The sequence below is a fragment of the Hemiscyllium ocellatum genome, chromosome 25 (assembly GCF_020745735.1).
Source record: "Hemiscyllium ocellatum isolate sHemOce1 chromosome 25, sHemOce1.pat.X.cur, whole genome shotgun sequence".
Taxonomy (NCBI): domain Eukaryota; kingdom Metazoa; phylum Chordata; class Chondrichthyes; order Orectolobiformes; family Hemiscylliidae; genus Hemiscyllium; species Hemiscyllium ocellatum.
Window position 1 is genome coordinate 53,913,406 of NC_083425.1, and position 15,517 is coordinate 53,928,922.

At 42.7% G+C, this 15,517-nt stretch overlaps 1 protein-coding gene across 2 annotated transcripts in view; it reads right to left on the reverse strand.

Moving 5' to 3' along the window:
• Window positions 1–15,517, reverse strand: part of acox1 (acyl-CoA oxidase 1, palmitoyl) — a 54,091-nt gene that overhangs the window by 25,714 nt on the left and 12,860 nt on the right. Inside the window, exon 3 of one of the 2 annotated variants that reach the window (XM_060844362.1) lies at window positions 3,685–3,845. The exons of the other annotated variant lie outside the window; for it this stretch is intronic. Coding sequence (XP_060700345.1) covers window positions 3,685–3,845 — 161 coding nt within the window. The remainder of the gene's footprint in view (window positions 1–3,684; window positions 3,846–15,517) is intronic. 2 annotated transcript variants of the gene reach the window in all.

Genomic DNA, 15,517 nt, shown 5'->3' on the forward strand with positions numbered 1-15,517 from the left:
CAGTACACCCTGCTGTGAGTGAGCATGAGTGATGGATAGAGTGGATGCAGTGCCAATCAAGTGGGCTATAAGTCTCTTGAGTGGTGTTAGGGTGGCACTCATCCAGGCAGATGGGGAGTATTCCATCACACGCCTGACTTGTGCCTTGTAGGTGGTGGACAGGTGGGGAGTTACTCGCCACAATATTCCAAGCCTCTGACCTGCTCTTGTTGCCACTGCGTTTACATGGTGAGTCCAGTTCAGTTTCTGGTCAATGGTAACTCCCAGGGTGTTGACAGTGGGGGAATTCAGTGATGGTAATACCACTGAATGTCAAGGGATGGTGGTTAGATTGTCTCTTATTGGTGATGGTCATAGCCTGACATTTGTATTGCATGAATGGATATCGTCCTGATCTTGTTGCACTTGAACATGGACTGCTTCAGTGTCTGAGGAGTTGTGAATGGTGCTGAACATTGTGCAATCATTAGCAAACATCCCCACTTCTGACCTTATGAAGGGATGGTCGTTGATGAAGAAGCTGAAGATGGTTGGGCCTAAGACACTACCCTGAGGAACTCCTGCAGAGAGGTGCTGGTGGAACCCAAACTGGGCATCACTGAGCAGGTGCTGCTTCATAGCTCTGTTGATGACACGTTCCATCTCTTTACTGATGATCAAAAATAGATGGAGGATAAATGGTCGGGTTAGATTTGTCCTTCTTATGTACAAAACACACTTGGGTAATATTCCACATTGTCGGGCAGATACCAGTGCTGTAATTGGACTGGAACAGCTTGGCTAGGAGAGTGTCAATTTCTGCAGCATAAGCCTTCAGTACTATTGTCAGAATATTGTCAGGGCCTGTAGCCTTTGCAGTATCCACTGCCTCTAACCATTTCTTGATATCATATAGAGTGAATCAAATTGGCCAAAGACTAGTATCTGTAATGCTGGGGACTATTGGAGGAAGCAGAAGTGAATCATCCACTTGGCACTTTTGTTTGAAGATTGGCTGAAGATTCTCTTTAGAATTATCAATAAAAATTGAGATGCAGACTATATGTAGCACCTTTCTTCTGTAATGTTGTCAGTGCCTTAAAGTAGGAGACAGTAACAGTCTACAATGTGAGGTGTGCATTTAAAACCTCTAACACCACCAATTCTTAATATCCAGATTCACACCAGGGCTGGATTAAATGCTAAAACAAAAGAGATTCAAAAGAGAAGCACTTGTTTTGCACTCCGTCAATTATCAGAGCTGATTTAACATGAGCAGAATTTGGGATTTATGCATTGATTCACATTGTCATGCCAGTGTTAAGACAACCACTTGTTTTAGGTACTGTTTGCCACCATTACCACAAAGGCAGCACATCACGAGCATGTATACAAAGCAAAGCAAATTCATTTGTTGACCAGCAACAGAAACAAGTGGACAGGCACAATTGAGCATTGACAAAATTAGTCAAAATTAGACATGGGGGGGGGGCTAAGAAAGGGGAGTGGAAAGGTAGGGAAGCAAGGATATATGGTAATGCTTATGGAATACCAGGTTTACCACTGAACACTTCAACAGACTCTCCTTGGTGCCAGAATGAACACGGTGGGGGCTAGACAGGGTCAAAATAAAAGTTTAGTAATATTTAAGAGTTCACAGTACATTGAGAGTACCAAGCAGTGTGGAAATAGTGCATAGCAGTTGCACCAAACCATTTTAATCAGGTTTAATCTAAGCCTGCATCACAGAAATTCTTAAGCGTTAGAGTTGGGTTTCAGTTTCATGAGGCTCTGACAGAATGGTATAGGGTTCTGGTCATCAGCAAACCAGACCAAGATTTTCTGCATATTTAGTTAGTCCCAGCCACAATTTCTCCTCAATTTCTTGGCTTTCTCCTGCCCCAATGAACCCATCTCCACATTCCTTGATACTGTCCTATCCCCGTGATCCCAGAGCTCCTTACATACGTTCAGGACACCATCTATGCCCTCCACCTCCTCCAAGACTTTCATTTCCCTTGCCACCAATGCCTCAACTTCACCATGGACATCCAATCCCTCTACACATCTATCCGCCCTGACCAGGGCCACTAAGCCTTCTGATCCTTCCTCTCCCAACGTTCCCACCAGTACCCTTCTACTGACACTCATTCGTTTGGCTGAACTGGTCTTCACCCTCCTTTGAATCCTTCCACTTCCTCCAGATGAAATGGGTAGCCATGGGCACCTGCATAGGCCCCAGCTATGTCTGTCTCTGTCTCTCTAGAACAGCCCATCTTCCACAGAGTTACACCAGCGCCACTCTGCACCTTTTCCTCTACTACGTTGACGACTGTATCGGCACCACCTCATGCTCCCACAAGGAGGTTGAACAGTTCATCAACATCACCAGCACATTCCGTCATTGACAAACAGACCTCGCCACCAGAGATAAACTTCCTTCCCCACCCCTATCCATTTTCCGTAAAGATCGTTCCCTCCACAGCTACCTAGTCATGTCCACGCCCTCCAACAACCCACCTTCCCCTCCTAGTACCTTCCCCTGCCACCACAGGAACTGCAAAACCAGCGCCCACACCTCCCCCCTCACCTCCGCCCAAGGTCCCAAAAGAGCCTTCCACATCCATCAAAGTTTCACCTGCACTTCCACACATATCATTTAGTCTATCCATTGCTCCCGACGCGGTCTCCTCTACACTGGGAAGACTGGAAACCTTCTCGCAGAGCATTTCAGAGAAAATCTCCAGGACACCCATACCAATCAACTCCACCACCCCGTAGCCAAACATCTCAACTCCCCCTCGTACTCTGCCGAAGATATGCAGGTCCTGGGCCTCCACCACTGCCACACCCGACATCTGGAGGAAGAACGCATCGTCTTCCATCTTGGTACCCTCCAACCCCAGGCCATCAATGTGGACTTCACCAGTTTCCTCATTTTCCCCTCCCCCCAACATACCCCAGTTCCAACCATCCAACTTGCAAAATCCTCATGATCTGTTCTACTTGCCCATCTTCCTTCCCATCTATCCGCTCCACCCTCCTCACTGACCTATCACCATTACCCCCACCTCCAACCACTTATTGCACTCAACTACCTTCCCCCAGCCCCAGTCTCACCCCCATCCCATTTAGCTCTCCACCCCCGAGGCACTCAGCCTCATTCCTGATTAAGGGCTTTTGCTTGAAATGTCGACTCCCCTGCTCCTTGGAAGCTGCCTGACCTGTTGTGCTTTTCCAGCACCACACTCTCAACTCTAATCTCCAACATCTGCAGTCCTCACTTCTGCCTACAATTTCTCCTCAACCCACTGAGCTGGATTTGCCATCCCACATTTTGTAAAACACCTTTACTGCTCTTTGTGCCATTTGCTCCTCCTCCGCTAACCTTGGGTAGGTGACTGGCTAATATCCCCACCAAGACAGGGGCCAGCAAGTCGTACCTAGAAGTATGCAAGAACGACCTGCCAGATTTCTCCACCATCTTCCTTGCTGTATGGCCTTTGCCTCAACAGCAGTATCAGGATGAGGAACTCACCATGCACCCTCCCACCATATGTACTTTTGCCTTTGGGTTGACCGAGACAAGGGCACCCCACCAATTCGAAGGGGCAACTTGTCAGCTATGGGTCACGTTCACAGTTTGTAGCACCACAGATGGACGCCATGTGATCAAACACCCAATTGTCTCTTGAGAACACTAACCGTGGCCCAGTTCTGTCTGGGCGTAAGTGCCGATGATCTGCTGGGTGTAACACAGGTGCAGCCATTTCTCTTTCTGCTCTGAAGTGCATTGATTCTCCAGGGTGGGTATGAACATACCAAAGTGGAGGGTCAAGGGTTCTACTCTGGATGCCAGACAAATTCTGTAGGGTATAATGAATACATGACACGGGATAACGAGTCACTGTTTTGATGAACATAGCATTATATAAATGTTTACAATCAAAGTTTCAGACGTTTCAGAAATCCATACTGCAATATTCTACATGAGATGAGAGAAAAATCATTGATCAGTTAAGGGCGTTGGATGACAAAGAACTTTGGCAAGGTGAAGATTCATAGGATCAGCAGTAAGGACCTTGTTGTTTCATCCAAAAGACACCTCTTCAACAATGCCGACCTTCTTCTGAGAAAACTTATATACGTAAACACCACTCATACAAAAAGAAACAAGAAATTTCAATTGTAAATTTAGACTGCACCTGGAATAGTGAGAGTGTTTTGGTCTCCGTATTTCAGGAAAGATATTATTGCCAAAAGACAGATTGCAACAAATGTTCAGAGTCTTGTTCCCATAACAGCAGAACCGCCCTTTGAAGAGAGATTGGACAAACTGGACTATGAATTCTTTGAAGTTTGGAAGAGTGAGAAGTGATCTCATTGAAATTTACAAAAAACTTTCAAGGGACAGCATAGATGCAGTAAGATGTTTCTCTGGTTGGGGAGTCTAGTAGCATCCTACAAAGTAAAGGGAATGTCATTTCAGTCCGAGATGAGGAAAATATTTTTCACTCGAAGTGTGGTGAATATTTAGAAGTTTTCAACTCAGAAGGCCGTGAAATCTCAATCTTTTAAAAACTACACTTTAAATATGTTAATGCTTTAATACCAATGATGTAAAAGAGATGGTGTGTGTAAAAGTGTTTGATCAGACATAATGTTAGTAAATCACAGGACAGATCCGATGGGTTGAATGGCCTACTCCTATTTGTATCTGCAAATGTGTTGCTGGTCAAAGCACAGCAGGCCAGGCAGCATCTCAGGAATAGAGAATTCGACGTTTCGAGCATAAGCCCTTCATCAGGAAGGGCTGATTCCTGATGAAGGGCTTATGCTCGAAACGTCGAATTCTCTATTCCTGAGATGCTGCCTGGCCTGCTGTGCTTTGACCAGCAACACATTTGCAGCTGTGATCTCCAGCATCTGCAGACCTCATTTTTTACTCCTATTTGTATGTTCACAACAGGCAGAGAATAAGACCAGGAAACTATGCCCAGTTTCCCCTTTAAAATACAAGTTGTGAAATAAGTGTTGATGTTCAAAGAGATCAGATTTGCTCATCTAAGGAACACAGGATGCTGGTAAGAAGAAGCAACAAGCAATCTGAACAGCATAGGATCTGTTGGCCTTTATTACAAAGGGTTTGGAGTGCAAAAATGAAGGTTGCCAGGTATAACTGAATAGGTAGTCTCTCACGAGATCATATCTGAAATACGTTGTGCAATTTGGTCTCAATATTTAAGGATGAATACACTTGCAGTGGGGGCACCAAGCACAAGTTAGCTCGATTAGTTCCTGTAATGAGAGGGTTATCCTATAATGAGAGGTTGAGTATTTTGGAGATCAGAAGAATGAGAGCTGACCTCATTAAAACACACAAGATTAAAACACAAAAGGGTTTGACACAGAAGTTGTTGCTAATAATCAAGGAGTCTCAGGAGAAGAGAAAAATCATTTAGGGTAGAGATGAGGAAGTACTTCACTCCATGAGTCCTGAATCTGAGGAATTCTCCAACCCAGAAGGCTGAGAAAGCTGTATCATTGAACATATCTGAGGCTCAACATGTTTAATCCTACAGAGTTCGATATGAAGAATGGTTGAAAAAGGGAGGTTGAATCCCATGGTCAGCCTTGGTTGCACTGAATGACAGGACAGATTCAATGGGCTAAATGGTTTTCTCTTGCTGCTTTCTCCCTTGTGTTCATGTATGAGGGTTGGCTGGTCTGCACTGCTCTCAACTACAATGGAAAGTGCTTGCTCTGCATCAGATATTCCTCCAAACTGAGCTACAGAATTAATATTAGTGAGTGAAACATACCAAGACTGACAAATCAGTGCCCGGAAGAATTGTATGTCACATGTATGTCACTGTCACTAAATTCAGTGGCTGCACTAAAGACAATGTTTTGGAACAGATTGTTCGCCTATGTTGTCATCTTCAGAGGTGGAATTAACAATGCCAGTTTCCACAAGAAAGTAGCTTGCTACGTCATTTTAGAGGATAGTTGAAAGACAACATCCACACTTCTGTGGATCTGGAATCCTACGCCAGACCAGGTAAGGACAGCAGGTAAGGGGAGACAATGGCATAACGTAAAATGTATACTAACTAGGCTTGTGATCAAGACGACCAGACAGGGGACATGGATTCAAATCCTACATTGGCAACTGGTGGAATTTCAATTCAGTTCAATAAAAACCTGGATTTATAAACCTACTTTAAATGATTATTATCATGGAAACCATTACCAGATTGTTATAAAAATCCATCTGGCCTGACCTCCATGTGATTCTAGACCCATAGATTGTAATCGATTGTAGTCTGCCCTCTGAAATGGCCTTGCAATCCATTCTGTTCAAGAGCAATTAGGCAAGGTCAATAAACACTGCACTTGTCAGGGATGCCCACATGCTAAGAAAGTGTTTTTAAAAAGTCCTTCCCTAACACTATTTTAAATCTAATAGAATTATGGTCGCTGGCTCCAAAGTGCTCCCCCACTGTCACCTCAGTCACCTGTCCTGCCTTATTCCCTAAGAGTATGTCAAATTTTGCACCTTTTCTAGTAGGTACATCCACATATTTGAATCAGAAAATTTTCCTGAGCTCACAAATTCCTCTCCATCTAAACCCTTAGCACTAATGGCAGTCCCAGTCTATGTTTGGAAAGTTAAAATTCCCTACCATAACCCTATTATTCTGACAGATAACTGAGATATTCCAAATTTGTTTCTCAATTGCCCTCTGACTATTATTGGGATTATATTATAGCCCCCCTATTGTGCTCATATCCCTTTCTTATTTCTCAGTTCAACCCAAATAACTTCCCTGGATGTATTTTGGGAAATAAAGACACAAAGAATATAGTTGGAGTCTTAATACAGCCATATCCATGGGCATTTTTCACATGAGAATACCCCTGTACTTAAATGCAACGTGGAGGTGTTAAGGTGTAAGACTGTTTTAAAAATGGCTCTAAAACACATTAAGTGTATCCATTTTGTTTGCAGATTAACAAATGATGAATGAGAAACCCTGAAGACCCAACTTCTCTAGCAGTGCATGTGTTAAAATGTTATGTGCTCTGTCACAAGGTTATACATGACGCAGATGACCCAACAGCCCAGGGCATTGCCCTTTGATCCAAGTCCAATATCAGCAAGTAGACAAACAGTATGACACTGATATCAACGATATCAGAGCCAGAAAGTCACATGCAAGAAAATCTTTATCCCCATTACATAGACACAGTGGCAATGAAATTATCCCACTGTTATTGTTCAGTTAGTTCAGGAGTTGTGTCATCTGCAAGAGTGTACTCGTAATATAAAAGGTGCCAAAGAAAGGTAATACTCCACTAAAACAAACCATAAAAATAAAATTGACACCTTACCCCCTCATCTCCAATCTTAGCCCACGTAAGGACCACATGAATTAACAACACTGAAATAATGCGCCAAGTCAAGGGAGCCATCTAGCAAGCTGTGCAGTTCTCACACAACCTTTCTGCCATATTAAATACAAAATGTGCTGTAGACCACAGCGGGTCAGGCAGCATCCACGTTGAGAAAGCAAGCGAACATTTCAAGTCTGGATGACTCTTCATCCTAAAGTATCGTGGTAACATTTCAAAACTTCATTGGCTACGTATCAAGTTTCCCCATAAATACCTCTTTGCTATTCTCCTCCTATTGGACAGTGGATTCCACATTCAAACCATTTCTGAGTAAATGTGTTTTTCATGAATTCCTCACTGAATTTATAAATTAATCACTATCTTCAATTTACCTCCAGTTTCAGATTCATAGTCAAGCACAAAGCTTTCCTGGTCATAGGGGTTTAATTCAATGGAAATGGTTATTCTCTAGGTCAAAGAGCAATTATTTACAGGGCTTTACATACAGACTATGCTGGCATTTTCTTTTTTTAATTGTTTATTCATGGGATCTGGATATCGCTGACTGGGCCACCATTTATTGCCCATGTCAGGTTGCCTTGGAAAAAGTTGGTGGTGAGCTGCCTTCTTGAACCATTGTAGTCCATGTCGTGAGAAGAAATGGTGATATATTTCCAACTAAGGACAGTGTAGGACTTGGAGAATTTGCAGGTGGTGGTGTTCCTATGGATCTGCTTTCCTTACTGTGACAAAGATTGCAAATGCAATGTTGTGACCCAGTGCCATGTGACATCATAGGATATGAAAATAAGAATCTCAGCTTCAAATTTCACCTAGGTTCTCCCTTTCCTCTCTCTAATCTCTGCGAGTCCCACGACCCTCCAAGAAATCAGTGTTCCTAAAACTCTGGTCTCTTCTACTTCCCAAATTTAATCACAAACTCTAGAATTTCCTCCCTAAACATCTTCACCACCTTCTCCTCCTTTAAGCCACTCCTTAAAAACTTATCACTTTCACCAAACTTTCAGTCAGATGACTTATTATCTCACTTTGTTTTGTAACATTCACACGAATGTTTCATTATATTTACATGGGTTAGATTAGATTAGATTCCCTACAGTGTGGAAACAGGCCCTTTGGCCCAACAAGTCCACACAAGAAGAACCCACCAAGACCCATTTCCCTCTGACTAATGCACCTAACATTATGGGCAATTATGTGCCACCGTGCCATCCATTGAGCATGGCCAGTCCGCCTGACTTGCACATCTTTGGACAGTGGGTCCATTTAGCATGACCAATTCACCTAGCCTGCAGGAGGAAACCAGAGCACCCAGAGAAAACCCATGCAGGCACGTGGAAAACGTGAAAACTCCAAACAGTTGCCAGAGGCTGAAATCAAATTCAGGTTCCTGGTGCTGTGAGGCAGCAGTGCTAACCGTGAGCCACCTGGGACAAAATTAACAATGATGCATTATAACATGGATACAAAGCTAGCTGAGTGACAAAGTTAGACAGTAATGACTTATGAGATTTTATCAGGTTGGAGGAAGGTTTATAATGGCATTCCCCAAGGGTCAGATTTGAAATCTTCACTTTTCCTGATATGGTTCTATATGTACATGATCTAGACATGGTGTACAGTGCACAACTTCAAAATTTGTAAATAATGTAAAACTTGGAAACATTGTAATCCATGAGGAGGACAGTGTAGAAATGTAAGGAGATGCAAGTTTGTAGAAGGGATGGAAACTTGTAATAGGTCACTAGTTTAGCCTCAACTGACCATTCTGTGTACATTTCTGGGCAGCAAATATTAGGATCTTAAAGAATTGAAGAGTGCAGAAATATTTATGAGAACGATTCCAGGAAATTCAGATACGAAGACAGATCAGAGAGTTATGATGCCCATTTAACATCTGTTAATGAATCAAACAGAATTTTAAAAAGAACTGATCAGAAAATAAACTTGTTAAAAACATATTAAAAACAAATAACATCAACTCTAAAAGGGAATCAAAAGGTTAATCCAGGGTTCCCAATAAATGATCATCGACTTACTATTGCTGTTAAGTATAAATGGGATCCTAGAGAGGATGTAATTTTAAAGACCCTGACATATGGACAATGCTTCTACCAATGCATGCTTTCTATTCTCCTGCATTGTACCCTGACTAGCATACAAATCAGGAGAAAGTGAGGACTGCAGATGCTGGAGACCAGAGTTAAAATGTGTGGCGCTGTAAAAGCACAGCAGATCAGGCAGCATCTGAGGAGCAGGAGAGTCAACATTCAGGCATAAACCCTCCATCAGGAATGTGTACCAACAGCATACAAATCAACTTGTTAAACAACTGAGGAACAGAACACATTTGCAACCCACAGACTGCCTGCATCAACGTGCAGACAGCCTGCCTTGTTTGGCAATGGAACTAATGCAAAAGGTATTAGCTTGGTAAGCAAGAAAAAAAATAGAAAACAGACAAAGTGTTATTTTGTGAAGTTATTTAAATCAATGTTGCTAGCAAGACTCCGCAGAGATCTAGGGATGTGGAGGAGAGGATCGGCAAAACGATTCTGGGTAGCAGTGAAAGGAACAGGGTGGTTATTATGGGGGACTTTCACTTCCCCAACATTGACTGGAAATGCTATAACTCTAGTATGTCAGATGGATTAGTTTTTGCTCAATATGTGCAGGTGAGTTTCCTGACACAGTATGTCGAAGGGCCGACAAGAGGGGAGGCCACACTGGATCTGGAGCCTGGTAATGAACCAGGCCAGGTGTTTGACTTAGTGGTAGGTGGGCACTTTGGACAGAGTGACCATAATTTTGCTACATTTAGTTTAATGATGGAAAGGGATAGATACATGTCACGGGGCAAGAGTTATCGATGGAGCATGGGCAATTATAATGTGATTAGGCAAGACTTAGGATGCATAGAACAGGGCAGCAAAATGCAAGGGATGGGGACAATCGAAATGTGGAGCTGGTTTAGGGAACAGATACAGCATGTCCTTGATAGGTATGTCCCTGTCAGGCAGGGAGGAAGTGATAAGGTAAGGGAACCGTGACTTACTACAGAAATTGCATCTCTTGTTAAGCGGAAGGAGGCAGCTTATGTGACGATGAGACAAGATGGTTCAGATGAGGCGATGGAGAGTTACAGATCAGCTAGGAAGGATTTAAAGAGAGTTAAGAGCAGCAAAGAGAGGACACGAACAGTCTTTAGCAAGTAGAATAAAGGAGAACACTAAAGCTTACTATAGGTATGAGAGGAATAAAAGCATGACTCGGGGAGGAATAGGACCAGTCAAAGACATAAGTGGGAAGTGTGGATCCTGTGGAGAGGTGCTAAATGAATATTTCTCATCTGTTTTCACTCAGGAAAAAGAGAATATTGTAGAAGAAGAATGGGATGATATATTTGACTAGAAAGGATCGAGGTTAGTAAGGAAGAGGTATTATCAATTCTAGGAGTGAAAGTAGGCAAGTCACCCGAGCCAGATGGGATTTATTAGAGGATTCTCTGGGAAGCTAGGGTGGTGGCTTTGGAGCCTTTGGCTTGATCTTTGAGTTGTCATTGTCTACAGGTTTAGTACTGGATGATTGCAAATGTTCAAGGGCAGGAGAGATGACCCAGGTAATTATAGACCAATGAGCCTTACTTCTGTTGTCGGAAAAGATTATAAGAGATAGGATTTATAATCAGCTAACAAGCAACAATTCAGATAGTCAACATGGTTTCATCAAGGGCAGGTCATGTCTCATAAAACTCAATTTTTTGAGGTGACCAAGCATGTGGATAGGATAGGGCAGTTGATGTGGTATACATGGAATTCAGTAAAGCCTTTGATAAGGTTCCATATGGTAGGCTGTTGGAGAAAACGCAGAGACATGGGATTGAGGGTGATTTAGCAGTTTGGATTAGAAATTGCCGTTCTATAAGGAGGCAACAAGCGTCGCTTGATGGAAAATATTCAGCCTGGAGTCCGGTAACTAGTGGTGTGCCACAAGGATCTGTTTTGGGACTACTGCTGTTTTGTCATTTTTATAAGTGACTTAAACGCAGACATAGGTGGATGGGTTAGTGAGTTTGCAGATGACATTAAAGTCAGTGGAGTAGTCGACAGGTTGGAAGAATGTTACAGGTTACAGGGGGACTTGGATAAACTGCAGAATTGGGCTGAGAGGTGGCAAATGGAGTTCAATCCAACTAAATGTGAGGTGATTCACTTTGGGAAGAATAACAGGAAGGCAGGATACTGGGTCAACAGAAAGATTCTTGGTGGTGTGGATGTGCAGAGAGGGATCTTGGAGTCCATGTACATAGATTTCTGAATGTTGCCACCCAGGTTGATAGTGCTGTTAAGGCGACATACAGTGTTAGGTTTTACTGGTAGAGGGATTGAGTTCTGGAGCCGTGATGTCATGCTGCAACTATACAAAATGTTAGTGCGGCCGCACTTGGAATATTGTGTGCAGTTCTGGTCAACCCATTACAGGTAGGACCTGGAAGCATTGGAAAAGTTGCAGAGATTTACCATGATGATGCCTGGTCTGGAGGAAAGCTCTGAGGAAAAGCTGAGACACTTGGGTCTATTCTCATTGGAAAGAAGGCAGCTAAGAGGGGATTTGATAGAAACATACAAGGGGTTCAGATAGGGTAGACAGAGAAAGTCTTTTTCCTCGAATGATGTCGTCAGCTTGTACGAAGGGGTATAGCTACAAATAGAGGGGTGATAGGTTTAAAACAGGCATCAGAGGCAGGTTCTTTACTCAGTTGTGAGGGCATGGAATGCCCTGCCTGCCAATGTAATTAACTCAGCCACATTGGGGGCATTTAAAGAGTCCTTGGAGAAGGACATGGATGATGATGGGGGATGGGCTTCGCTTAGTTCACAGGTCAGCCCAACATTGAGGGCCGAAAGGCCTGTTCTGCGCTGTAGAGTTCTATGTAAATCATCTAAGCAGAAGATTAGATGCTTTTCCCCAAGCTTGGGTTGTTCTTCATTGGAACACTACAACAAGCTCAAGACACAAATATTAGCAGAGTAGTTAACTGAAATTGCGTGCAACTAGGTGGTCTGGGTCATTTCTACAGACAGAAAGGAGGTGTTTGAACAATGTCTGTAGAATATCCATTCTCTTTAAAAGTTAAAAATCACAACACCAGTTTATAGTCCATCAGGTTTATTTGGAAGTACAAGGTTTCAGAGCTGCTTCTTTGTCAGGTAGCTTTAACTTTGTCCACCCCAGTCCAATACTGGCACCTCCACATCATTCTCTTTAAAGCATCATTGTTCCATTTGTAACAGCTAGTTCCACATTCCCAAGATTCTATGGTAAGAAATTCCTCCTAACACAGATTTATGCTCTTCTAATACTATCTTGTCTTCCCTTTCCTTTGCAGCTTTCTAAAGGGAACACTCATTCTTTGATAATTTGGTTCACTCTTCAACCACCGTAACATGTCTCCCATTCCCAACAGCAAAGACTCCAGAGACTACTTTTACCTCACCACTCCTAACAGCCCAAAGTCCCTCCTTCCAAATGAAAGAATGAGTTACTTGTTTTCCTTTTAATTTGTGACAGTGTATTAGCTACAAGAGGAGGCCTGAACATTGAATCAAACTAGAACAGTGACCCCAAGCTTCCAGGGTGACCTGCCATTTAAATTCTCTGCCCCACTTCCATGTTGTCCAAAGAGAGCGAGCGAGTGAGGGAGAGAGCTTGTGAGAGAGCATAGTCATAGAGACGTACAGCATGGAAACAGATCCTTCAGTCCAACCCGTCCATGCCGACCAGATATCCCAATGCAAAATAGTCCCACCTGCCAGCACACGGCCCATATCCCTCCAAACCCTTCCTGTTCATATACCCATCCAAATGCCTTTTAAATGTTGCAATTGTACCAGCCTCCACCAATTCCTCTGGCAGCTCATTCCATACACGTACCACCCTCTGTGTGAAAATGATTCCCCTTAGGTCTCTTTTATATCTTTCCCCTCTCACCCTAAACCTATGCCTTCTGGACTCCCCGACCCTAGGGAAAAGACTTTGTCTATTTATCCTATCCATGCCCCTCATGATTTTATATACCTCCATAAGGTCACCCCTCATCCTCCGACCCTCCAGGGAAAACAGCCACAGCCTGTTGAGCCTCTCCCTGTAGCTCAGATCCTCCAACCCTGGCAACATCCTTGTAAATCTTTTCTGAACCCTTTCAAGTTTCACAACATCTTTCCGATAGGAAGGAGACCAGAACTGCACGCAATATTCCAAGAGTGGCCTAACCAATGTCCTGTACAGCCACAACATGACCTCCCATCTCCTGCACTCAATACTCTGACCAACAAAGGAAAGCATACCAAACGCCTTCTTCACTATCCTATCTACCTGCAACTCCACTTACAAGGAGCTATGAACCTGCACTCCAAGGTCTTTTTGTTCAGCAACACTCCCCAGGACCTTACCATTAAGTGTATAAGTCCTGCTAAGGTTTGCTTTCCTAAAATGCAGCACCACGCATTTATTAGCCAGAATGCCCTCAGTTCCCTCATCTAGATCATTAATGCATAAAGTGAGAAGTTGTGGTCCCAACACTGACCCTTGCAGGACACCATTTGTCACCAGTTGCCATCCTGAGAAAGACCCTTTTAGCCTTACTCTCTGCTTTCAACAGCCTTGGGGCCAACTACACTAGAATGAAACCTGTACAGTTGAGGATTTTAGCGTAGGTTTTACTTAGTCAGGTTTTAAAAACTGATGTAAAATGATTTACTTGTTATATTGGGCCACTTGGCTGAGGTTCTACCTACTTGCAGTAGTTTCAGGCGTTCTGATCACCATAGCCTGCCTAAGGTGGAGGAGATGAAAATGGCAGTGAAGATTTCAAGATGGCTAAGCTAAGACAAAGGTGATGAAAACAAATTAACAAAATCATAATCAGTGCAGCAACAAAACTGCTTAATATGCCTGGTCATGAAAACAATCTCATCTGTCATTAAAAGTCAAAGCTTGGGCCTGAATCTGTGCTAATACCATCTTGCATTTTCATTGGTCAGTTCTGCATTCTTCAATATTAAGCTTTGAACTTCTACGATTGAGATTTGGATACAGTCAAGAATATTAACTGAATGCTGCTGAGGGAAAGCTATTTCTAATAATAATACTTAGAGACTAGGCAATTTTGACTTTCATCATCCAATCATTATACAAAAGACCTTAATTGATCTAAAGGAGGTAAAATTAATCTAAAATGGATGCCACAGTCACTTGAACATATATTGAGACAACCTAAGACCCATGTGAATAAAACTAAACTGTATGGCACTTAAATTACCATTTTTTTAATGCAAAAGCTCAAAATAGGAAACAAAATCAGCTTTGTGAAGTTTGCCATTTAAGTCACACATGATATCACTTTTGGGAGATTAACCAGCAGGCAAGCCTTTCATCACCTTGGAAAGAAAATGGAGCAGATTCTGGAATACACACTGAAGAACATTCCAGCACCTGTTTCTGAGTAGAAGAGTAGAGAATGTTGAGGAAACTTAAAAAAACATGAGGCCATGGCTGAAGGAAAACATAGATCTTGGAAAGTTCACGGTTCAAGAAATTTGCAGAATTAGATTTAGGTGAGGCATTAAGAGATCTGAACACAAGGTTTAAATGACTCATTAAGTCAATGTGTGCCTGTGAGAGCACAGGTGTAGTGGGTCTCCCAAACTGGTGGATAAAACACTGAATCATTGCTTTCAAATCACTTACTGAGATCTTGCATTGTTTACTTTCTCACAGGGTAATTAACTGGCTGAAAGCAGAACAAAGATTTGTGCCACTTTCCAATCAAGCTTCGATAATATTAGCAACGCCAGAATTGTAATTAGAAGATCATAGCAATACTTAACAGCAGCACCTTTGATTCAAGGTGATCACCGAAGAAAGTGTGTGCTCCCAAACATACAGGACCCATGAGTGACATAGCCATCTGCAACTGTTGAAGGAGATGGACTCCTATCTTAGCTGGAAATGAGTTTAATGAATGGTTTGACTCTAGATTTTATACAATTATTCACAATGCTCACTTTAATTCCAAACAGAACAGTTACTTTAATCAAACTGGTTTACCCGAGGACAT